Source organism: Equus przewalskii, chromosome 19 (genome assembly GCF_037783145.1).
Source record: "Equus przewalskii isolate Varuska chromosome 19, EquPr2, whole genome shotgun sequence".
Taxonomy (NCBI): Eukaryota; Metazoa; Chordata; class Mammalia; order Perissodactyla; family Equidae; genus Equus; species Equus przewalskii.
Genome location: NC_091849.1, coordinates 44,307,369 through 44,332,075, shown reverse-complemented (window position 1 = coordinate 44,332,075; position 24,707 = coordinate 44,307,369). Strand labels below are relative to the sequence as shown.

The 24,707-nt window shown below is 32.5% G+C and overlaps 2 protein-coding genes across 22 annotated transcripts in view; one reads left to right on the top strand and one right to left on the bottom strand.

The window, feature by feature from the left end:
* The window catches only part of RUNX2 (RUNX family transcription factor 2), a 315,413-nt gene extending 299,339 nt beyond the window's left edge, over positions 1–16,074 (bottom strand). For all 6 annotated transcript variants that reach the window (XM_070586103.1, XM_070586106.1, XM_070586104.1 and 3 more), the window contains exons 1-2: positions 15,892–16,074; positions 15,568–15,691 (exon numbers count right to left, since the gene is read on the bottom strand). In XM_070586103.1, coding sequence (XP_070442204.1) covers positions 15,568–15,691; positions 15,892–16,029 — 262 coding nt within the window. In that variant the 5' untranslated portion in view covers positions 16,030–16,074. The remainder of the gene's footprint in view (positions 1–15,567; positions 15,692–15,891) is intronic.
* Positions 1–24,707, top strand: part of SUPT3H (SPT3 homolog, SAGA and STAGA complex component) — a 465,747-nt gene that overhangs the window by 35,887 nt on the left and 405,153 nt on the right. The window contains exons 1-2 of one of the 16 annotated variants that reach the window (XM_070586135.1): positions 16,196–16,223; positions 21,466–21,554. The exons of the other annotated variants lie outside the window; for them this stretch is intronic. The gene's annotated coding sequence lies outside the window, so the exon portion shown is untranslated. Of the gene's footprint in view, positions 1–16,195; positions 16,224–21,465; positions 21,555–24,707 lie in introns of those variants that run through there. 16 annotated transcript variants of the gene reach the window in all.

Below are 24,707 nucleotides of genomic sequence, written 5' to 3'. Positions count from 1 at the left end.
CTTTCACATTCAGGTCTTTTCCTCTAAGCCTTCCCAGCCAAGAGAAAACGTGCTGGTTCGTACACAACTTTCTTACCCGAAAAGGTTGATCTGCTTTTCTCCGTTCTTAATTTTTAATGGATTTTAAATTTGTGGTAAGCGTATCTTTCTCTGGGCTCTTAATCATTATTGATGTGCCTATCATAAGGCAATTAAGTTCTTAATTGTTTATGTGACTATTCTAGGTGATATTCAAAGGGAAATCTACAGATATGGGCTCTCCACTGGAAGTTTGGAATCGAATGCAGTGCTCAAATGAACAAGAATGAAAACAAAGTTCAGAGAGGAGAATGAAAAGAACAAAGCAGTGCATGAATGGGTGGAGAGCCAGAATCAGTATGTAGGTAAGGGGAAATTTAGGTTGAGAAAATGAGGGAATTCCCCACTGTATAAGAAATAAAAGAAAGTTGAATGTTCTCCTTAATGCAGTCTAAGCAATTCCTTCAGAGGAGATAAATGTGGAGGAGCTCTGTCATAGTCTTAGTGAACTGCTGAGTCTAGCACATGTTCTTTCCCTTTGTCCTGTCTACTTCATACTACCTTTTATTCCTCTAATTTAGGAAACTTGAATTACTATTTTGCCTGACAGGTTTTCATATATACAGTTGTCTTCTATATTTCCTGTTTTGTTGTGTCAGTAGTCATGGAAGGGAAAAAAGACAAGAATAGGCACCTGTGATTGTAAAATACCTAAGAGTAAACAATTAGTATAAAATATCGAAGAGAGAAATTAGTTGCAAAATGAAAGTCTGCAGACCTGTTAGCTTGAGGCCTCTGCTGGCTAAGATTCTAGAATGGGTTATTAAAGACATGATTTGTGAGCCACCTTAACGGTGAGTGCTAGAAGCCAAATGATTTTCCTCAGCAGTGGCCATGCCTCCCATCTCCATGCTGTGTCAGGGCTCCTAGATCGCTGGCTCAGGAGCATGGGACAGATACAGTGTTTCTACACTTCAGTAAGGCATTTGACAAGTTTGTGGTAAGCCTCCATTGACAACATGCATAAGTATAGACTGATAGCTAGTTAATAGAGTTGTGCAGCTTAATAATTTACAAAATGTCTCAAATTACTGAAGACATTGATTTAAAAGAGAGTTATGTGCCACAGGATCCTCTTTTTCAGTCATAGTGGATAAATTGAGGGGTGAACTCTCTTCAGGTTTGGAAAGTCTTTTGGAAGTGGAAGTAGATTAGACTTTCTGTCAATTTCTTTTTTTCTTTTTGTTTTTTTTTTGAGGAAGATTAGCCCTGAGCTAACATCTGCCGCCAATCCTCCTCTTTTTGCTGAGGAAGACTGGCCCTGAACTAACATTCATGCTCATCTTCCTCTGTTGTATATGTGAGATGCCTACCACAGCATGGTTTGCCAAGTGGTGCCATGTCCGCACCCGGGATCCGAACTGGCGAACCCTGGGCCGCTGAAGCGGAACGTGCACACTTAACTGTTGCACCACCGGGCCGGCCCCTCAATTTCTTAAAAGTCTTTCAGAATGACGAATTAGGAGTAAACTACCAGGTGCTCTTCACACAGCATCAGAAAGAACTCCGGAGCAGAGATGGAGTAGACAGCTTCAGGGAGCTGGTAATATATAGACAAGTTGGGCACTCCTTAATTGAATGTTGTTTTGAAGAGGGCTTCTCAAACTTTGTTTTTCCTGGGGATCTTGTGAAAATGCAGATTCTGATTCAGAAAGTCTGGGGTGGGGCCTGAGGTTCTGCATTTTTATACAAGTTTTCGGGTGATGCTGATGCTGCTGGTCTGTGGACCACACTGTGAGTAGTCAAATTTAGACTCTTAAGAGGATTTAAGGCTTGGAAAGTTGGTTCTGTGTAATAACTGCAATGACTTTTTCTAATTGGATATAGGCACTTTACATGTGTTATCTTATTTAATTTTCACAGAAAATTTTCAAAGTAGATGGTGATGTTTTTATGGATGAAGAAATTGAGAGTGCTTAAGTAGCTTGCTCAAGGTTTTATAGAAATTGGTATAACTGTGATTTAAACTTAAATGACACCAAAACCCTCGCTAGGTCTATCATGTTTCCATCAGATTCTGTGGTTTTCGTGAAACTGATTTTCCCACATAAAATTAGTTTTTCTAATTGTAGGAATTTGCTCTATTTCTTACAACTTGAGCATGTGGGGAGAAAACCCAACATTGTTCCCAGTACCAGATTTGTTGTATGGGTTCAGGAGAAATAAGCTTTTTAAACGTTAAAGCATACTGTCAAGTAAATTTTTAAATTTGTAATATATATTAATTTTTTTAGTTGAAAACTATTGGCAAGTATAAAAAACCAGTCTTCCATAATTCTGTTATCTAAACAAAATGATCGTTATTATTTTGAGTTCCTCATATGCATGCACACCGCTATATAATTAAAAAAAGTGAGATTGTGTTATATATAATTAGTATCCTATTTTTTCCCACTAAGCACAACTTTAATACTGGCAAAGACAAAATCCTTTCTACTTTACTCTTTCCTATTTTTCTCTTAATTGTTGGCAACATCGCCATTCTCTCCTAGGCTGCAATTCATATTCCTTATTCTTAGCCCTTCCCAATAACTGCTGCCAAATTCTTCTGCTAGTTTCTTTGTAATATCTCTTTAACTTGCCCACATTTTTCACATCCAGGCTTGATTTTTTTCCTACTAGATTAATGACTACTAAATCACCATGTCATTCTTAAATTTATTCTCTGCTTCATTGGTAGACTATTCTGGTTGCACACAAAACCCTTTCTTTCTTTTATCATATCTTTGTAGTGACTTCTGATGAAATAAATGTGAACAATTGTGGATTTTAAACTAAAGTCAATGAATTATCTTACCCTATCAGCTTTTATTTCTAATCAAATCTTTTTTTAACTTTTTGCCTCCATTGCTAGATAGGGTGCCAGTTTACACGGTTACTTTTCTAAAATGTTGTATCTATGATTTTATACTTGCGTATGTATTTATTTAATTTTAAGAAATGATTCTACCTTATTAAGGCTTTTTAAAGTTGGTTTCATCATTGAAGCATTACATATCAAATTAAATATGGATGCCGAATGATTGGAGAAGTCTTTTGACATTTCTAGATGCTCAAACAGCCTTCTCTTCTCAGTTGTTTATTCTTTGGTAAGATGTCTCACCTACCTGCCATCTCCTATAGCTTCTGGTGAGGGCATCTTCTCTCAGTGGATCCGTATAGACTGAGAAATATAATCTCACAGCTTTATTCCTACCCTCTGCCAGAAAAAAAGCAGCTGGAGCTCTTTTGTGGCTTCTCTAAGAATTTTTGTTTTGAATAATAATGGAGAAATGGTTATGGATGAAATTGAGATGAACAGTACATGTTAAAGATTTGCTTCCTAGAATCATGTACATAATCTCTTTGGTAGGCAAAGAAAAATGTACCCTTATCAGTGGATCTTTGGGAACATCAAATATTTAAGTGAATAAGAATTAAGGAAATTCTGATTAGAAATTAAGACTTAGAAGTTAAGGTTGTCTTGTCACTTAGTATAAGTGTGGGCATATAGGCATTTTTAGGTAGGACAATGAGACCATGGTAAAGGGAGTATTATGGATAATTATAGGAACTAGGATTTGACTACAGATCCGACTGACACCAAAAACCCATGATTGAAACCATTATTGTTTTAATTTTATAAATGAGTATCACAAATTCCCTGTGTTCAATTTAAGAATTTAATTTTTTAACTCCTAAAATAGTATTTTCATAGCACATGAAGTATATACTGTGTGGTATGGACATTGAATAAGATTATTGATTGTAATAATTGGTTAAGAATTATTTAATTCTTTGGAACTTTCATTTTCTGATCAATTCTGACCGAAATCTTATCTTTGGTACACTCTTAAGTTTTATTTTTTCTTAATTTCTTTGGTTCTCACTGATCAGTATTACTTAAACATATACTTGGGTAGAATTTGGAGACTCAAAGATTATCTCTCTTTTTGTATTTTGTCAGTTTAATAACTTCAAATTATATTTCTGAGAACTAATACCTTTATAGATGAAGTTGGGGATTAGAAAGTAACTGCATTAAGGTTGTATATAACACTATAAGGTAATAATTAAGAGTGAAGAAGGTTTCGGTTTGAATCCCAGCTCTTCAACTGTGTGGCCTTGGGCAGGTTTTATTACCTCATTTTTAGTTTCCTCGTCTGTAAATAATTATAATACCCAACTCATATAAGGGGGTTATGAGAATTAAAGGAAATAATATTTCTAAGTGGTGTAGCACAGTGCCTGGCATGGTAAGGAGCCAACAAAGAGAAGCTAACCTAGAACCAAAGTCCAGTTTCAATTAAGGTGTACTCTAAAGATCATGGAGGTATGCTAGGCACATAGATTGTCTTAAAATATGTTAATGTGGGCTTAATTAAATGAATTTAAAGTTTAAAATATTGTTTTTAGAATAGATTGATTGTATGGTTAGAATAGCTATTTGAACTGAAAAGAGAAAGGAAAATATTAATTTTGGGGGGCTGTGTTCATCTTATTGAATTGTCTATGCTTCTGTTTTTCTTATTAATATTACTTGTTGGACGCATCACCATTAGCTAACTAACATCTCTACTTGAAGAAAGGGAAGGGAAGTAACAAACTGAAATTTTAATGTTTTATTTCTTATAAATAAGTTTTACAAATGTTTAGGGGGAGACGGTTTGGAAATTTTTATATTTTTATATATATCTTGTCTTTAGCTTATTTCTTGGTGTATTAAAAGTTTGCTATATTGGCTCTCAAACTTAGCTAATTTACCTGCAGAGTTTTGTTTGAAAAAATTCTCAAAGCCCTCCCTCTCTTCTCCCCACCCTCCCCAAGACCTGCTCCTCAGGGGGTTCTGTTGATCAGTGGGTGTGGGTTCCACTGGGCTGTAGCACGTCATGTGTAACCCTGGGAACCCTTTAATGGGACAGACTCAATCCTTCTTTTAAATTCTTATGGTAAAGTAATAAGGCCACTTAGTTTACTTTGAATGATATTTATGGCAAATATAAGTCATCTTTAAAGAAAATTTGTTGACTGTGCTATCTCAGAAACTCCACCTACTCATTGGAATATCAAATGATCAACTTTTAAATGTGTATTTACATTTAAGTTTGAGTGGTTCTTTTTTTAATCTTTAGAAAAATATAAATAAGATAGGCTGTTAAACATATAAATTTTCTTATTCTTATCATACTTCTATGTTTTATGATACTTTGCTTAGAATGTGTCTCATGAAAGGGTTTACATGAGTGTGTGTCCAGAGCAGGACCGGGGCCTCCGGTGAGGCAAGCAGAGTGCCTAGGGCAGGACATTTAAGGAGGAGCTCTCTTGTGGGGTTGTGCTCTGAGGATAAATGCTGTGCCCTGGCCGCCTGCATGCCTCACTCTAGCCCCAGCCCTGCTCCAGAGAAGTAGGCTGCATGTAAATTATTTTAATTTTAGTTTAGCATAATCTCATGCATGCTTGGATGTTTTATAAAAAATTCTTGACAAGATGAAAATAATGTATCCAAACCCAAATTTATATTACCCAGGAAAAAAAAGTTAACTGTTTGAAAAAGATAGCGTTATGATTTTATTCTTGCGTGTTCAGTAATTGTCAGAGCTTCAGAAATTCCAGTTCAGTAGAATCTCGTCTCACACTGAAATACGCTTGGTCGTTTTATCTCCTGGCAGCTACCTGAAATCATTAGTGCTCTACCCTGAGTTTCTTAATTTGATATATAGTACATTCAGCTTTTAAACTTATAGATGATCATTGAAGTAATAACTAGTGACTCCAGGTTTACTACATTTTTATTAACGATTTTAGAATTCTTTGAATTTGCCTATGATTTTTCTTTTTTTTTGAGTGCTACATCTGGAAATGCTCAAAAGTTGTTTGCCTTTTTAAGGGAATAGTTTGCAGTGAAAGTATAACTTCTTTAGAGGTGAGGTTCAAGTTAACGAATGATGAACCATAATGTGAGGAAGCATAATATTGTGAATTATTATTTGGCAAACATAACTAATGCAGGCATTAGCTGCTGAAGCCATTAGTAAAGTACCACTTGCAGAAAGCTAGAGAGATATGCCGCACAGAACTTTCTCTGTAAACTCTCAGAATGTAAACTAGTGGACAACTTTGTCTTTTCAATAAGGACTAAATTCTTTAAGTTTGATATGTTTGTAGGTTCCGTGATTAATGTGTGACTAAAGGACTAATGTATGAAAGGAGTATTTAGAATCCGTTGAAATTTGTAGGTGTGACATCATTGTCAACTTAGGCATTTTATTTCTGAAAGTCAGAATTTATTTAAATGCACTTTTTTTCCAAAATAAATTTTTATTTCTGCTTACAGTGGTGCCAAAGTAAGTTTTCCTAAATAGAATTATTTAATATGAAAGTCTGTTGATAGTGTTTCAAGTAAGCAAAAATAAACTCGTAACAACCAAGGGTGGAGAAGTATCTAGATTTGTTTTTAGCTTTCTTTTTCATGGTTTCTCAGAAGTGTGTATCATATTATAAATACATTCAAAATGTTTTGCTCTGAGGATATGTAGCATTCCTATAAAGGTTAAATCAATAAAAATGATTTGGACACATTCCTAAGCATAGCTAGAACAGGTAGCCCGTTGTTTCAGGTACCCTCGAGTTTCTGGAGCAGATCATTATGGCGTAGCAAAAGAACTTACTAAAAGTTGCTTTCTATGTGTAGATGCATCAGCTTAAAAAAAGTAAGATTTTCTGGCCTTCTAGAAATGAATATTTTTAAAGTAGCCCTCTGTATATTGATTTCATAATGTGTTTTAAACTCAGTTAAAGTTTTGAAGCTTTTTTTTTTCTTTTTTCCGAATGCTGAAGATACACCATAATTGATAAGGAAGAGGTACGTACAGGAAAAATGCAATGGGCGAGCCTTTCCAGCCAGTTTAGAATAAATAGTAGTCTTATGATTAAAGAAAGTATCACACATTATAATTGCAAAATTAGGAATTAGATGTGATTCTTTTATGTCTTGCCAGTTTAGAAGAAAATTCTGTAGTGACTGGAATGTTATCTGTTCGTTTGAGCAGTTCAAAAGACAAACTTTAATTTGAGTATTTATTTAAAAAACATATGTATTTCTACTATGTTCAGGGTTGGCTGCTTAGTATGGTATTGTTGCTAGGTGGAGTTTTATGCATTTGTTTGCTGTTTTCTTGTTCTTTTCGTATGTTTGAGTATGTAAGTTTTAAGTTTATCTGTAAGTTTTCAGATCACACTGTTCCCACAGTTACTTTTCAAAAAATGTATTTCTGTCAGCTTGTAATAATAAGATGATTTTTCTTAAAGCTTCCTTTAAAACAGCATTGAGGGTATTCGATGTTTTTGGATCATGGAAATGCAGTGAATTCACCATGTATTTGGCTGAATAAGGTTTAAATCAAGCTGGAAAACTTGAGTTACACATATGTATTATGGAAAATCTCTTCCTATCATTTTGTACGTGTACTATATAATTACTCTGTAAATAAATACTTTATCAAAAGTATTTTGTTACATTATTTGTTGGAGCACATGATTTTATTTCATAGTAAAGAAAATGGTTTGAACATGTCTCAGTAAAAATTTTTTACATGTATAAACATACATAGAGTGGTTTAATCATTTAACAATTAAATAATTTAGCAATTTAAGCCAAATATTTTGCTCTCAAAAAATATTTCTGTGTTTTGATATATTGTGATTTATCATTATATTTTTAAAAATAAGAATATTTATAAAAATAAAAACAAGCCTAATAATCAGCATATGGCTCAGTTTTTTCTGAATACTCGTGAATGATAGTTTAAAACTAATCTCCTTGTGTGTTTTCTCAGGTCCCATTCGTGTGCTGAAATATTCTACAATATGCTTATGCGTATTATAAGGGAAATATATTGTTAAATCTTTATTACTAAATCAAGAAATATGTTCTTTCCACAATACCGATTTTTCCTATCTAGCTTAGATAACATTTTTTAAATGAGGTGGATACTAATAGTAAAAATTTTTGAAAATGTGAAATTTTCCTCCTAAAATACAGAGAGAGAGAACATATGTGTGTTTAGTTTAACAACTGGGGGAATGTAAAGAATTCTCTGTGAACAGTGGAGTTTTAATAATAGGAAAAAGAGGAGTTTCTATGATGGAGAGAAGGTTGGATTAATGATCAAAGGTTTGAATTACATTGACTTTTATATTTATATTGCTTTACAAATGTACTCTAGTACATTGTCTTTCTAAGTAGCATCTGCTTTATGGATCGTCTTAAATATTTTCATTTTTGTATTGAACTCTGTATTCCTAAGAACAGTAGCAGTTTTCTCTGCATTTTGTCAAAAGCTGAATTACCTGAAAGCTTTACAGATTTCATCAGAGATAAAAATTAATCTTACTAGATTACCTTTTGTAACCAAGTATCTTGCCTAGTGTTAGGATGCTGCTGTCTTGATGGAAATTTTCATGTAGATATCTCCTTATAACATCTTAATATTTTTGAATTGGGTCTCGAGATCCTTAGTATGAAATGCTGTATACTTTTACAATTATCTTTTCTGTGAAAAACACAGTGATTGATACACTGTAGATTATTAGCTTCAAGAAGTTTTCTTTCTGTGGTCTATAAGAGTGCAGATTTCTGTAATCTGATACGTTTACATGAGATAAAATGAGAATTCACTTTTCTTCACAAAATAAATTTTCTTTGGGTTGTATTTACAAAAAAAATCTTATAATAAAATTATTATTGCTTAAATGAAATCTGCACCCTGTATCTTTTTGATGCTCATGTGTCGGTTTTCTGGGGTCAAGTTACACTAATGCCAGTGGGTTTAACCCAGTGGGTTAGAATATTATTTGTAAAATATAGCTCTTTATTATCGTTTCTTTTCAGCTTCATGGTGAATTCACTTTGTTTAGATTCATTTAAGTAATTTTTAATCATTTGGTAGAAATAATCTTTTCACTTAAAGATTATCCCAGAAATTTGAAGTTTAAATTGGAAAGTTAAGTAGAGAAATTTAAAAATAAAATTAATTATAATTATTTCTATTGAAACAAAATAACCAAATTAAAAATCAAAAGCCTAATTGGAATTGTTTACTCAGGTTGCATGGGCAATGAGTAAATATATAGAAGAAATACCTGTTTAGCTCCAAGGCAGAGTTGTTCTTTGAGATAATGTCCATAAATAGGTATCTGTTAGCAGATTAATTACATTCGTATTTGCCCTTGTGAACTGTAATAATTTAACTGATAACAGTTTTTAATCATTTAAGTTTATGACTGGAAAATAACATCCTTGGGTTTTACAAGTATAGTTTTTGATTATTTTTATCTTGAATTTCCCAATAGATGCCTGATCTCTGTTATTGGTTTTACAGGTTGACATTTCTCTGTTAGTGTACATGCAAAAAGTAATTGATTACCTTTCACAAATGAACCCCAAGCAATACCTCAGTTAAATGATTTACAATTGTTGTTTTTCCTAGTTCTCAATCATTGTCCCAAGTTGTATAGTCACTTGTATATGCATTCATATGCACGTGCAAATGCATATGCTATGTATTAAAATTTTGAGCCTGGGCTGATAGTTGAAAGAAATTTAAGTTGTATTTATGTGCCCGATACTTTGTTTCAGTATAAAGCTATGTTCTTGACTATATAAAGTTTTGTGGAATACCACAACATCATCATTCTAATTTTTCCAAAGAAAGACTGTGCATATATATGTTTTTAAACCTTGTTGATGATTGTTATTGTGATTTGGCTAGCATTTTTCCTTTTTTTGCTCCCCCCCACCTGCTTTTACTGAACCACAAAATGGATTTAGTTATAAGATATCTGTATAAGGGATATGTAAACAATGGTTTGGCACACTCATGGTTCATATAATTTTAGAGGAACCTATAAATGTATATGTAAATTTTTGAAATTTTAACTTAGTCTTTTATGTAAATATATTTTTATAGTTGATAGTGTAGTGATTTTACACCATTGATGTAAAAAACAAAAGCAGTTTAACTGAAAAGTAAAATAAAATTAATTTATTTGATTTTTGTGGTAAAAATTATTTGCCTTGCACAAGATGTTTAGATATACCTTGTTAGGAATGTCACATCAAAATGTAACTCTTATGTATAATTTCTTAAGAGATGGTAATAGACATAGTACAGATAACAGAGTCTTTAAACTAGTTGCCACAATAATCCTAAATACATGTCTGAGAATAATGTTAACTTGGTAAATTTTCTGACGTCAATATAATAATTTAAAAATATCTTAAACATTATTAAAAATTGCGTTTACTTAATATGTCTATATAGTGCAGAATTCCTTGTTTTGTCAGCAATTGATTTAAGAAATGAAAATCATTTAATCAAGATAAACTAACATTTCTCCTCTTTTTATTAGAGGCAGAATCATGCTTGTTAGGATTTTTGGTCCTGGACTATATATTGGATGTGGGATTTATGTGTATTAAGAAGAACATAGGGTATTTATAGGAAATGTATGAATAACGAATTTTTTTTCATGGCAAGTATTAAATGCTTATGTGGCAACTGGCCTTTAAAGGACTCTTTTAATTCTACAGCTTTATCTTGTTTGGGAATTGTTTTATATATCATGGTAAATGATGAGGTTTTTTATATTAATTGAAGAAAGCATATTTATGAAAAAAATATGCTTTAGAGTTGACATCCTGTTCAAAAATAATAATAAACACCTGAAATGCTTGATTAGTGTTGCTTACGTCCATCCAACACTGTTCCAAACCTTGAATCCTATGTTCTTAATAAGGGAAGGAAATTTTAATTAATAGGGGAAGGAAGGTTTAAAGGGAAGGAAATACCTAAGAATTGAACATATGATGAAGGTACTGTATACAATGTAATGAAAGAGCATTTAGTCTCAATTGCTCTACAGGTCTTTAAAATGTTATTTGGGAATGTATGGCCTCTTTTATATGTGTTTGCTGTTGAATGGACAAAAGCTTGTGGTCAGCAGTGGTTAAAATTGTAAGGAAACTCCCTTTGAATAGAATTCCTCCATTATTTTTTGAATTGTAACATATTAATCCAAATACATATCCACTGAATTCCATAATCTTTGAAATGTCAATAGATTGTATTAAGGTATATATTTTCATTATGTGAGACTTCCTTTTCTAAAGATTTGTTTTAAAATATTAAACATTTCAGATTTCATGAAGAATTTCCATATACTTTAGACACCTTAGAATATTTTACTCTTTAGGAATTACTAAGTATTAGAGTTTATTGTAATCCTTATTATAAGAGTTTAATGACAGGGTATTGGGATTTTTTGGGTAGAATTTTATCTTCAGCCGAATTCATTGCTACAGGAGGAAAAAAAACCAGTGCGTTAAGGTAACCTAGCGGGAAGTCTCTGCCTAAATTAGCGTTGGTTTTGCTAGCACCCGTTTAATAGTAAGTCTTGCTTGGTAAATGACTAGAAATATAGTTATGCTTTGTCACATTTACAATTGTATGATTTGCAGGAAGAACTTTTTCACATTGAAGGTATTTGTCTATTTGACCATATGTGTAATACTTTTAAAGAGACACTGTAGAGGTAGCCTGTTCCATGTGAACTTTTAATGTAAAAATATCCCTAAAGACTTTTGTTAGGTAACAGCATTTGCAATCGGAATGCTGTTGAGGAGTTTTTGCATGACCTCACTATTGACTTAGAGTTGTCACATTTGAGTATCCTGGAACAAGGGTTAGAAGAGCGTGGAAGGTTGCTATTTGTGTGCTTTGGAGAGGAATTTGAGATGTTACCCTGTTTTGCCATCAGTTTTCAAATATGCACGAGTGCATCATTAATCATAGGAAATGCAAAAATAAATAATCGAGTCCCATTGGATTTTTTTATATGAATACTTACCTTTTCCCTTTTTTGTATATACAGTTGAGGTATTTAGGTAACCCCTAACATTTAGTTTCAACAAAGAAGTACAGTATAAAAATATTACCACAGTTTTCATGTGAGCAGCTCTTGAGAGGAAAAAAAAAAGCCCTCTAGATGAATATTTGTTGAAAAAAAAAGTTGTGATACAGAATGTCTTAACTCACCCCCAATACAGTACTTGAGGACCACCAGTGTATAAAATTGAAAGCACATGAGTTTTGAAGCACTAGAAAAGGTTTGTAATTGATTAGTGCTGCTTGAAAGTTTTGAAGTACAGTGAGTTTTGATTTGTGAATGGTTCTATTCAATAAAGATTAATTCTGTGTGTTTGATAAAATCTTAGTGCCTTCAATGAGTTAGCTTTTTCGCCCCTCTGCAGTTTATTTAACCATCAAATATTTCAGTGTTCTTTTAACAAACTGGAACATTTCTATCTTACTGAATTTAACTTCACTGTGACTGATTTAAACAAGTCAAACTATCAGTGATTAGTTTTAAGGGTGTAATTGAATACATTAATTTTTGTTCTTTCAAAATAAAATATATCATAGTGTAATCATCTATATTTCATGCCTTTTGATTTAGAGAGTATCAGGAAGTTCATGCAAACAAAATATTTTTATGCAATTTCTTTTAAATCTTTTACATTTTAAAATATTTTTAAAATTTCAGTGAAATCTTTAACAATTTTTCATGTAAAATTAGGATTATTATAATTTAAAATAATTTATAATACGAGTCTTTGAGAATTGCATTGACATTTTTAACTTTTAGTATATGTTGCAGTGATCTTCTCTGTAGGTTCTTGACTTTTTGAATTGTCTCCCTGGATTTTAGAATTTAACTCTTTTATTTTAGAAGCAAGTTATGACACTTTGTCACTATTAAATCTTGAAACTATAAAATTGTTATTGACATGGACCACAACTGTTATTTTGGAAATGTGTTCACATATCGTGTTCAGTCAGTCACTGTGGTCAGTTACAAAGGTTTTATGTAGAAATTTAATCAGTCAGCTGATATATTTTCATAAATAAGTTCTTAATTGTAGGATACTCCATGAGTCACAACTATCATTTTCAGCAGTCTTTATTTATGATAAACAACAGATTTTGAGTAGTGCAGAGTGAAAATTCTTGTTGAATTCAAGATAAATGGTATGCTGTGAGAACAAGGACACTAAAACACACACACTCTCTCTCCCTCTCTCTCTCTTTCTCTCTCTCACACACACACACACACACACACACTCTCACACACACACACACATTTCACTCATTATATTTGAGGTGAGGCAATTGGTTAGCGTCTGTTTTGTCCTTCACCTAGGAAAAGCCTAAACTTTAAAAAACTATTTTACAAAATTGGAACATGTCCTTCTGACGTTTGATTAGATTGTTTTGATAATCATTATTATAAGAATCTAAAGCCTGAAGTGAGGTTTTCGACTTTATTTAGAATGGGGAAGTGTTTACAGTGCGATGATAACCTGCACATAATGTCCACTGCCCACCTGTAATTAGTTTGGTGTGGTGGGTTTATCTTAAATTCTCTGTCCAGGCTCTGAAGTACTGTTTGGGGACGGGAGAGGGTCAATTTCACTTTTCAGAAGAGGAAGAATTAGTTATGATGTCTAAAAATCTGTGACATGTGATAGAAGATGATCTTTATCCATTTAGTTCACTGTTATGCCTTGTTTAAAAACTTGGTTAAGTTTTGGAAATTTTGCTGTAGAAATAGTAAGGATGTCGCAGAAATATAAGATATATTTCTCGTATGATAGAATAAGGAGCATTTTAACATATTTTTTGTGACAATATTAATAACTTTACTTCTAATGCTGAGTTAGTCCTTGAAACTTGTGTTGTTCCAGATCTGGTTAGAAAAATGTATTTTTTAAAAAATAGAGTAACATTGTGAAAGAGTAACTTAACTGCTTGTGATGTCTGTTTCAAGTTATTCCTCTATATAACAATAGTTTTAACCATTTTTTTCTCTTCTTGGATAGGAACAGCAAAAGTTCCCGTGTATAAGCTATAATTATAATATGGGCTGTAATGCAGTCTAGTTGTATATATGTTCTGCCTCCTTAACGCAGACATTTTTAGAGTAATGCTTATTATGTACCATTAAATTTTTAAAAAATAATCTGTGATTATTATATTGTATGTATTATAACTGAGGCGTCCCTCTTACACATATTGAGAGAGTCACTGCGGTAATTTTACTTTTTTTTGCGTAAAATGCAAAGTACATTTCCTCACCCTTTTAAGAGAAACCTTTTTTTCTTCTTCAGGTTTAATTATTTCTCTTTGACCTGAACTAAGACTGATCCTCTGGTAGCCAGTTAAAATGTGTGAAGTAGGAGGAGTAAAGGAAACTCCAATCGTTAGTTGTAAGTTATAAAGCAAAGTTAATATAGGTATACACAGCAAAAGGATTTATTTTAAAGGATAAAAGAAAACTTTATAAACTTGCCTTGTAGTTGGAACATGTTGGACATCATAAAGAAAATCTTGTAAGTGTTTAGATGTTTTACTGTAATACCGTGTCAGCTGATGAATGTTGAAGTAGTTTACTTTTGTGTATCAGCACTAACTTGAAATTATATATTAGGGGACTGTATTATGCCTGTTTTCTTTTAAAGTCCAGCATGTTTTAATAGGTATGACTCTTTTAAATCATGCAGGGTATCCTCACGGAGTTTTATTTTTCATGAGACTAAATGGTATTCATTTTGGTAGGTCCAAGAATATGATTAAAAGAATTCTAGACATTTCAATGGCTATGTGTTTATAGCGAGTTCTACATGTGGATAATAGTGTGTAGATGTAAAATTAGAATTATATATAAAAATGCAATTGCATGCAAGCTTTTAAAGACTTCTGTGAACTTTTTAATATCCTGGATATCCTGGGCAACTATAAAAGATCTTTTAAAAATGGCCATTACACACTTATCATAATTTTATTTCGGTCGAAAATATGCACCAATTATATAAAGTTGTTTAGAAAGAAACGCAAATATCTTATGATGCAGTTTAAAATTATAAAAAGAGTTTTAGTTGAGCTGGTTAAAATGTTAACTGTACTGTAGGTTTATTTCTCTGTTTTACATGGTAGAGCATAATGCGAGATAATTCTGTGGTCTGCTGTTTTGTAAAATTGCTTTCTTTTTGAAGTTTTCTCAAATATTGGGAGCTGCCGGAGTGAATACTTCATAATACTTCGATTAATTTAGTGTCTAATTTTATTTCAGTGAGGGTTAATGAGGATATTAAACTTTCCTTTACTGTTTTAATTACCTCATTTCTATAACTCTAGAAAACATTTTGACTAATAGGAGATAACTTAATTTTTTCTATTCAAGTCATTACTCTGAGGAGTAAATAAGGTACAGATGCCAAATGCAAATATGTACAGCAGTTTCATTTTTCAACTTTTAGTTCAACAAAATAGCATTATTACTATGATCTTTAATATAATGTTATCCAGAAAAGCTAGCAGTTTATCCAAGAAACATACCTTTATGTTTAACAGGTTCATCTCTTATAGGATTTTAAAATATGATAACACTTACCCCAAAAGAAGTTTTGCTGACATGGTGTCACTGTGCTGAAGAGGCTGTTTGATGCCATAGTCCCTCCTTTTTTTTTCAGATAGAACTTGTACCCTCTGTTGTAAATTCTGCTTGCAGCCTTAAACTGAAAATACAAACCATACCCAAACCTTGTTTTAGTTTTACAGTATGCCTGGAGTACATAGACTTTATATTTATTTTTTTCTGTCAAGAAATTATGTAGCTGGTAACATGTGAAAAGCAAGGAAACAAAACAAAAAGCGAATGAGCAAATATTTGAAGGACCTGCTATTACTGCATAGACTGTGGTTAGAGAGCACTCACTGACTCTGTTGGTCTCGGTGGCTGGTAGTGACCTGCGGAGATTAACCATTTAAAAACCAGAGACTTCTTGCTGTCCTCCTGGAGAAAGTTTGCACCGCACTTGTGGTTCTGTGGTTGTTTGTGAGGCGAATGAAGCATTCACACAATCCAAAAAAGCAAAAGCTTTAAAACTCCTTTTTTTTGCAAGCACTATTACTGGAGAGACAGAATCATGTGGTTTGTGACCTCACAGTACTCAAAGTAAAGTGGGACTGCCTACCACTGTGGCTTTTCCCTCCTTGCTCTTGCGCGCTCTCTCTTTCTTTCTCTCTCTCTCTGACAAAAGGCTTGTGGTAAGGCCCTTCCTGGCATCCAGAAGGATATAGCTTTTTAATTTTTGTGACTCATGAGGATTTGGATAGAATACAAATGCTGAAGGAGCCCAAACTCCTGTAAGGTTAAGCATTTGTAGAGCAGAACTCTGCAGTTAAGGGCTTTCCTTTCTGTCCTCCCACTCCCACTTTTTTTTTTTTTTTGGTGCCTCCTCCTCTTATTTAGTTCATTATTGTCTCTGTGGAAAAGTGAGCAAAATTGGCGCAAGAGGCTATGTGAAATTCTGAACAACAGTGATGATTTACAATAATTTACATCTTTGGATTGTATCACATTCTGGGGTCTGCTTCATATTTGCTGGGTGATTGGAGTCCTTCTGTTTTTCTTTTTCTTGTCTTCTTAAACTTGTGAATCTGTAACTCATTGTAAAAAAGTTTACCTTTCTTAAGGTCTGGTTGCAAACTGCTTGCTGGGCTTGACTGTAATTGGCTGTCATGAAAGTGTTAGTCTGGGGTTTCCTTTACAAATATTAAATCATGTCTGTCTAGTTTATGTATAATCAGTATTAGATGCCGGCTCCTACAATAAAGATTAAATGTAATTAGTATCTTTTATATTATGTATACCTTTATCTCATGACCAGTTTGAGGATCTTATAAAAATGAATGTTAAGAATTGTAACATAGTTTATTGAATGAACCTTAGTTTTCTTTATGCTTGTAATTTTGTTTTTCAAGGAAATGTATTTATTTTGTATAAGTCTTGAAGTAGTTTATTTGGATATTAACTTTAACAGAGCCCTTGATAGAGAATCTTATACATATATAAAGTAAAATTCTTATATTGTAACTTAGATTGTTCACGATAAGATTTTATAAGCTCAGAATAGAGTGGGTTAACAGAAGTTGTGTTTTTTGTTTATAATGGAAGCTTTGAAATAAATTACAAAATGCTGTGTGTAGTAAGGAATAATGCACACAGACAGAGTATGTTAGTCATCTCGATTTGCTAATTCTGATTCAGAAGAAAATTGGAAACATCTTTGGGAAACTGTCTCCTTTTTTGCCCCTTTGGACATGTATGTATAGAACTCATTTTCTTATTAGGATGATTATATATCATAGGCACAGAATTTTGTATTTATGAATAGAGCTTCCTGTTTTCATCAGTTGGGAGCGAGGAGGTATTTTTCAACAAAAATTATAAAGCTGAACAGACCAATTTTCTAGGCATTTTTTTGCCATTTATCCACGCCACTCTGAATTTGCATGTTAGACTTCTTCCTAGTGTGATAGTAATGAGGAGTGGCGTGAAGTAACTGACTGGGAGGGTGGGCGGAGACAGGGAATTACAAAACATTATTTAGGGTGTATAATGGGGTAAGGGCTGGGGAAACACTCAAGAGGATGTTAGAACCAAGATATCCCTGTGTATGATCTTCCTAGGACAGCTCATTATCTGCTTTTGGTTTATGTTAGATAAAGATGAATGTGTAAACGTTTTCATACGTTACTTTACGAAGAATTGATTTGCCCAAAATATACTAGGAGGACATGGGAATGACTTTAATCCTTTATTATTTAAATGTCCAGAACCTTTCTGGACATTTTAGTGATAAAAACCCAGGAATACATTTTAGTGTTTTATTTTAAATATAGATTTATCATGCCTCATTGTGTGTGTATACAGATTTTACGATGAAAAGTAAGAGTTTTCATTTAACATGCAATTTATTCATGCAAAAGAGAGAAAAGTTATTCAGTTATTCTCTCTCATAAATAAGATATTCTAGTATGGTCTACACCTCTAATTAATATCTATAGTAAGTTAAAGGAGGGCTTTGTCTGTATAATTTGTGGAATTCCCAAACATAGTTCCATATGCACATGCAATAGCAGCAGAATCAGGCAACTGGAAAAGTTTAGGTATCTGCTGTAGTATGGTACGTAAATGCTTTTCTTCTTTTAGAATGAGTTTTTAGTTTCTGTATAAGAATTCTCTGATATCTTACAGCCCCATCTTACAACTTTTTGCTAAATATTGTCTCCCTTAAAATTTTTTTTGTTAGGCGTACTTCGGCCTTCCAAATTGACTTTATATGTATTTGCATAATTTTTAACATCTGTGTGCCTCTTAACTGCTTGTTCTCTTCTTGCAGGTAACCCTTCTGCACATAACTTCTGAGTCAGGATGATCATTCTTATTGCATAAGAGTTTAATAGATGTTGTTGAATATGCCCTTTCTGTTCTCTGTGAGGGCCTATCAAATTCTGGCAGGAGAAAGATAGTGAAATCATGTGCTTTAAAGTTTGTATATTCATTATCCACATTTTTTTTTCTATATTAGAAATATATTCTCTTTGGAGCAACTATTACTTTGTGATAAAAATTTAAAAGCGGCAGTGATAGCTGGTACGCCTTTGATAATTGACAGTTTGCTTCATTAGAAATAACTGATTACATGTGAAGAAGAGAGACTGACTCAGAAAAGTCACTGCAAATAAAGCTCTTGATTATGGATTTATACTATGCTTAAAATCAGAAATGGAAACCACAAGGTTTTTTTTTTTTGTTTTTCGAAGACCCTCAAAACTTCATCCATTTTGGGCATATGTTATTATTTGCTATTGTGGAAATAACTAACAAGTTTAGGTCAACCATATAAATTACCTTTAATGTCACAGAAGTGAAATAGAGCTTTGAACTTGAAATCACTTTTAAAAAATAAAGAAGTTAGTTATCTTTCTCCTCTATTATTTTCTATTTCCTAAATTTGTCAGTGTTGGTTGAACTTTTTATATTGTCTACTGTTAGATGATATAACAGTATAATAGTGTTTTAAATGCTATATATATCTTCATTGTTACTTTTTGAGTTCATCTTTATTTTCTGAACTAATAATCCTATTTTAATACAGTAGTTTTATTTTATCAATATCAATATTGTTCTTGTTTCTATGTGGTTTTTTTGGGTTGTTTTAAACTTCTATTTGCTGCCTTTCTATTTTTCTTTTAATTGAAAACAATAGGAGCAAATGGTTTGAAGGAATTTTATAAGTTGTGGAAATCCTGATTTGGCTGAAAGTGTTGTCACTGATTATGAGGTTTTAGCAGGGAACTTTATTTATTGTTTTAACTTGGTATGTGACAATTTATTTTTTCAACAGTTTCCTTTTGGATTTGACGTAAAGCTGTTGAAGCTTACATAGCATTTATTGGTCCTTATATTGATGATTTGAAAATTTTTTATATTAGTAAAATATGTATAGTTTTACTAATATTTTAAATTATGATTATGAGAGACTAATTCCACTTCCTTATTTTAATGAGATATATGTTCATGTACACAACTGCATGCACATGTGTGTGGTTGTGTGTATATACAGGATATTATTTTGTGGTACTTTTTGTAATGAGAGTATTTTTTCTGTTTTCTTTTTTTTCCTTCTCAGTTTGTTTTAATTAAATTACGTAAAAACCCAAAGCACCACTATGTCCATGATTGAATAACTTCATTTGGTTAGTATTAGCAGCTATCTGTCTATATGTGAGATTACGTGGAAATTGGATGCCAAAAGAGAAAATGCTCTCCCTCTCTCTCCCCGCCTCTCTCTTTCCTCTTCCCTTCTTCCCTCCCCCCTCTCCCCCCAGGCTTTTTTGGTTTCTCTTTCTCTGTTTTGACATTTCTATAGAGTCTCAAAGTACATTCTTAAGGTTCTAGGAGGGGATATTGACAGTAATCCTCACTACTGAATACCTGGCAGATTTGAAGCTCCTAACGTTCAAGGCAAATTATTGCTCTATCCTGATAGAGTACATCTCATTTGTTAGATGGTCTTGGCATCTGATTACAGAGATTTTCTTTCTTTTAACAGTTTTTAATTCCTTCCTCCGTGTTTTTACTTTAACACTTATTTCACATGACATTAACACTTTAATTAGAAAGATTACATTGTTTTTTCTCTTTGACTGTTCTTCGAAATGCAGAGTGATCCATACTTGTTTAATGTAGCTGTGTAAATAATTCATGTTTCTTGTAATTACGAGAACAATTCGTCTTCTAATGCTGTCATTTTTCTAAGAAGAAAAAAAAGGCGAGAACTTGCAGAAAATATGGGAAACATGCTCATATGACAGCTGAGGATGTGGCTAGGCTAACGCAGGAAACTGCTACCCACAATGCAATGTTACATATACTACCACTTAATAAAATTTATATCAAACATGCTACTGACAAAACCAAAGAAAAATAATATCCCAGCTATACTAGTTAACGTACTAAATATATCTGGGGAAAAGTGAAACTAATCTTTTTGGAAGCTTTGTACTTAGAGAATGTAGTAAATGAGACTGTGGGACACCATAGTACGTTAGAGCTCTGTGGGAATCGTGCCTATGCTGAGGGACTTGGTTGTAGATGAAACTGTCTTATAATGAGAACCTTTTGGATATTAACTTTCCTGGAAAAGGCATAAAAAGACACCCCCTTTCTTTTTCAATTGAATTGTTGCAGTATTAAATCGGGTTAGAGGACGTTGTCATCTAATAGGAAAAATAAGTTAAATTATAAGATATTCATCATGATTACTTAAACTTTTTACCCAGGGAGGTATATTTCTTTACATTTTGTTTTAAGTTGTCTTTTATTGGCGAGTTTGAGGTGGCTCTTGAATTGTCCACTGAGGCATATTTCTTTTCAAAGTAATTGTGTTTTTGCTCTTTCTTTTTATTTGTGCTAACCTACCTATAGCTTACTTGATCAGTCCATATGCTTTGCTGTAGGTAGGTTCGTCTAAAGCAAAAATGTAAACTGCTTTTATAATGTGCTTGAAAAAGATATTAAGGTATCTTCTAAAAATATCAGGTTTCAATATATTTAGAGTTTCTGTTTATAAATCTTAATCTTCTGTGCTCTTAGCTGTCAGACTTTAGCAGTTTTGATGAATTTAGTATCCTGGTAATTTAGATGAATTTTGAGGTTTTTATAAGGGATATTCTTTTAAGATTTAAATAAGGGAACATAATAGAGTTTTTGAATTGATAAGTAATGTATAGAAATTTTATCAGAGGAAGAATAGAAAAGACTATTAAGTTAGTGCTACTTATGAAAGATCCCCTCTTAGTATTCCAGTATATAAATTGTCACTGTTTCAGACCTGGCATGGTATATGTCGTCTCATTGTTTAAACGTTAATATATTGTCTTTCTGTCTATATTGCTATTAAGGATGATTTGCTTAATTGTTTGAAGTATTCTCCTTTAGAGACCGCTTATCAATAACAGCTGTAGCACTGTGGCTTTTCTCCATGGACTCGTGGTGGTCTTTGGAACAACGTTCTTCAGCTTTGACAGGTGAGACAGAGGCTCTCCAGTGCCACTGCTTTTGGATGAATCTAGCTGTGGTTGGAGAAAGTGCATCTTGCCAAAATATATGGGTGAGACCACACACAGCCTTTAAAATAGTTATTGTAGGCTTATTTTTAGGGATACATGTCTTGACAGTTCTTTTATTTGCATGCCAGTTTCATTGCTGTGTATAGATGTTTCATTGGTTTCAGTAAAGGCGAGTGCAGATTTAGGGCTGTAATTGGTAAGCCTTGTGTGTAACTTACACTGGAAAATACTGAGTGCAGCCATAATTAACAATATAGAAAAGATATTGAAAATGAATCACTAGAATACTGATCTTTTTGTTGTTATAAATTTGACAGTATTCCCATTGGAAATCTCAATTTCTTAGTTTAGTAGTCAAAAATTGCTCCAATTTGACATTAAAATTAAATAAATTAGGAGAGAATGTTAAAATATTCATATACTTTACTTACTTTAGTAGTAAGAAAAATTTGTGGTTCTTGTACATATTTTTATAATATTGATATAATAAAGCATTGTTCAAAATGTAAATTTTACACTTTAGTAAAAGTTTGAAAGCATTGAAACAAATTGCCAAAGAAGTTAATTTCTTACTACAGGAGCACGATATGCAGGCTCTCCAGTCTTTTTATGGGATGATTAAAACTTATTCAACTTAGTGAACTACGAAATTGAATAAACGTTTAAAAAATGTATGTTTAGTCTTCTAAAACTGTTTTTTTAATGACCAGTAAAGTGCACAACTTCTATAATACGTTGTTTCTTTTTATAAAATGATACATTTGAGTAATTATTCATGATTTCTAAGTTAGGAGTGATAACAATATTAAAGCCCAACTTCTTGAGCCCTGGCTGGTAGTTAGTCACAAGACTTTTCACTTAATGATCAACGAATGTTTGTTGGGTATTTATTTGTGAAACGTTATAACCAGCTAAGATAAGATTACAGTTTCATTCTAGATATTTTCATAGGGAGAGCAGACTCTACCGAGGTAATCGGAAATTCAGTTTCCTCCCCTCTATTATCACAGTACCCTTCCATTGCTGAATGGTTCTGGCAGAAAAGTACTTGGGGACATTGTTTTTCTACAGCTTTTCCAGAGAACAAGTTTATGAAAAGACGAGGGAACATAGGAGAAACAAAAAGATTATTTAAAGAAAAATTTGGCACTTCCCTCTTAGAAATTGGTCATGTATGTGAACCTTGATTGGATACTATTTTTTTTAAAAAGCTCCATAAATCATTTTTAGGATATTTGAGGAAACTCGAATATGAACTGGATATCGATACTCTGGAATAAGTTAAGTGTGATAATGCTATTGCACATATATAGGAAAATATCCTTATTCTTAAAAGAGGTGCATGAGGAATTATTTTCATGAGGTCACTACCGTACTTAAACAAATTACATATGTGGCAAAATGTTAACAATGGGTGAATCCAGGCAAAAGGTATACAGGCATTCATTTTAATATTTTTCATCTAAAACAGTGAATTCTGAAAGGTGAAGCATTTTATAGAAAAGATGTATAGGGATTTGATTTCAAATTGAAATCAAGTAGATAGTTGGGGAAAATTCATCTATTTGTATAAAATAATCAGTTTTAAAAAATAAGTGAATATATTGGGCTATACATAGCAATTTTAGATTTTAGTTTAGTTTTATTTTTTATGTTTAAATTCTAGTCACAGTACAACACAGCTAATTTTCACAAACTTATGCATGGCAAGTTGAAAATGGTAAAATATTTTTGAAAATACCAACTTTAAAAATTTTGTGTTTCTATTATAGTAACTCAAGTTTAGACCAATAAGCTAGAGATTTTTAGAGGATCAAAACAAGCATCTGTTATTAGTGTCATTTGTTTTTTCTTGACTGACTGCTTCTAAAATATTTAAAAGTACCTTAAAAAGTTCATACACATTAAATAAATACTACTGACTTGTGTTACTGCTACTAAATTGTTTATACTATTAAGTTGTACTCTTTCAAGAAGTATTCTAATGAGCAGAAGCCTATATCTCTATATAACAAATGATTAATTCTGAATTGTGTTGTACTAGTTGATACCCTACCAGAGGGCCATACATTTTTTCTGCAGAGGGCCAGATAGTAAATATTTTTGGCTTTGTGAGCCATAAGGTCTCTGTCCACTACTCGTCTCTGCCATTGTAATCTGAAAGCAGACAATAAGTAAATGAATGGGCATGGCTGAGTTCCAGTAAAACTTTATTTACATAAACGGGAAGCTGGCCTGCTATAGTTTTCCCATTCCTGCTACCATAATTTATACATAGAAATTTTTGGCCCAATGGATATCCTCTTTTGTAGAACAGGCAAGAATAGTTTGAAATAATGATCAAATTTTTAATTTACATATCGTAATGGAATTCTTTCTTAATGTACTTACAAAACTTGAGAGTTTTTTCTTTTTAATTTATTGTTATGTGAAAGATTACATCTGTGGTACTTATAACTGTCGAATTGAGTAGTGCAGTTTCATCTCAATCATTTAGTTATTATTTATTGTAAATATTTTATAAGCTACCCTAAAATCTTTTTAGGGATAAGATTGGAATACAAATAAATAATCTTGATTATAGTCTATCACCAAATTATCATAAATCTCAGTATTTATCAAGTTGTTCATTATTATTAAGAAGAAAGATGCTAAGATACCTATGCCTTTTATCCACACAAATGTTTTCTTTTTCAGAATTCACTGAGTTTAATGCCCAAGCATAAAATATTTGACAGAAGTCTTCTTAGTGATTGTGATGAGCTTTTTTCCCTCTTTTTCATTTATATTTGAGTTTAAGTCTGAGTAGAAAAAGGAATTAATTGTTTTTGGTATTACATAATCTCCAGAACATTCATTACACCCTCCATTGGACATAATATCACAGTAGAATAGTTTCCTGAGGATTCACCTACATTAGATAGACTGTGACTATTATTTATTGGGTGATGATGATGATGATTATTGCAACAACTGAGCAGGAAAAATAACCAGTTTTTTTATTGCTAAAGGGCAAATGAACCCATATTCTGATCTGAATTTGAGACTTTTAGTGTATTAATACTTAAAGTTTTAAGTATATGAGCTATACGTAAATGAGATGGCTTTAAG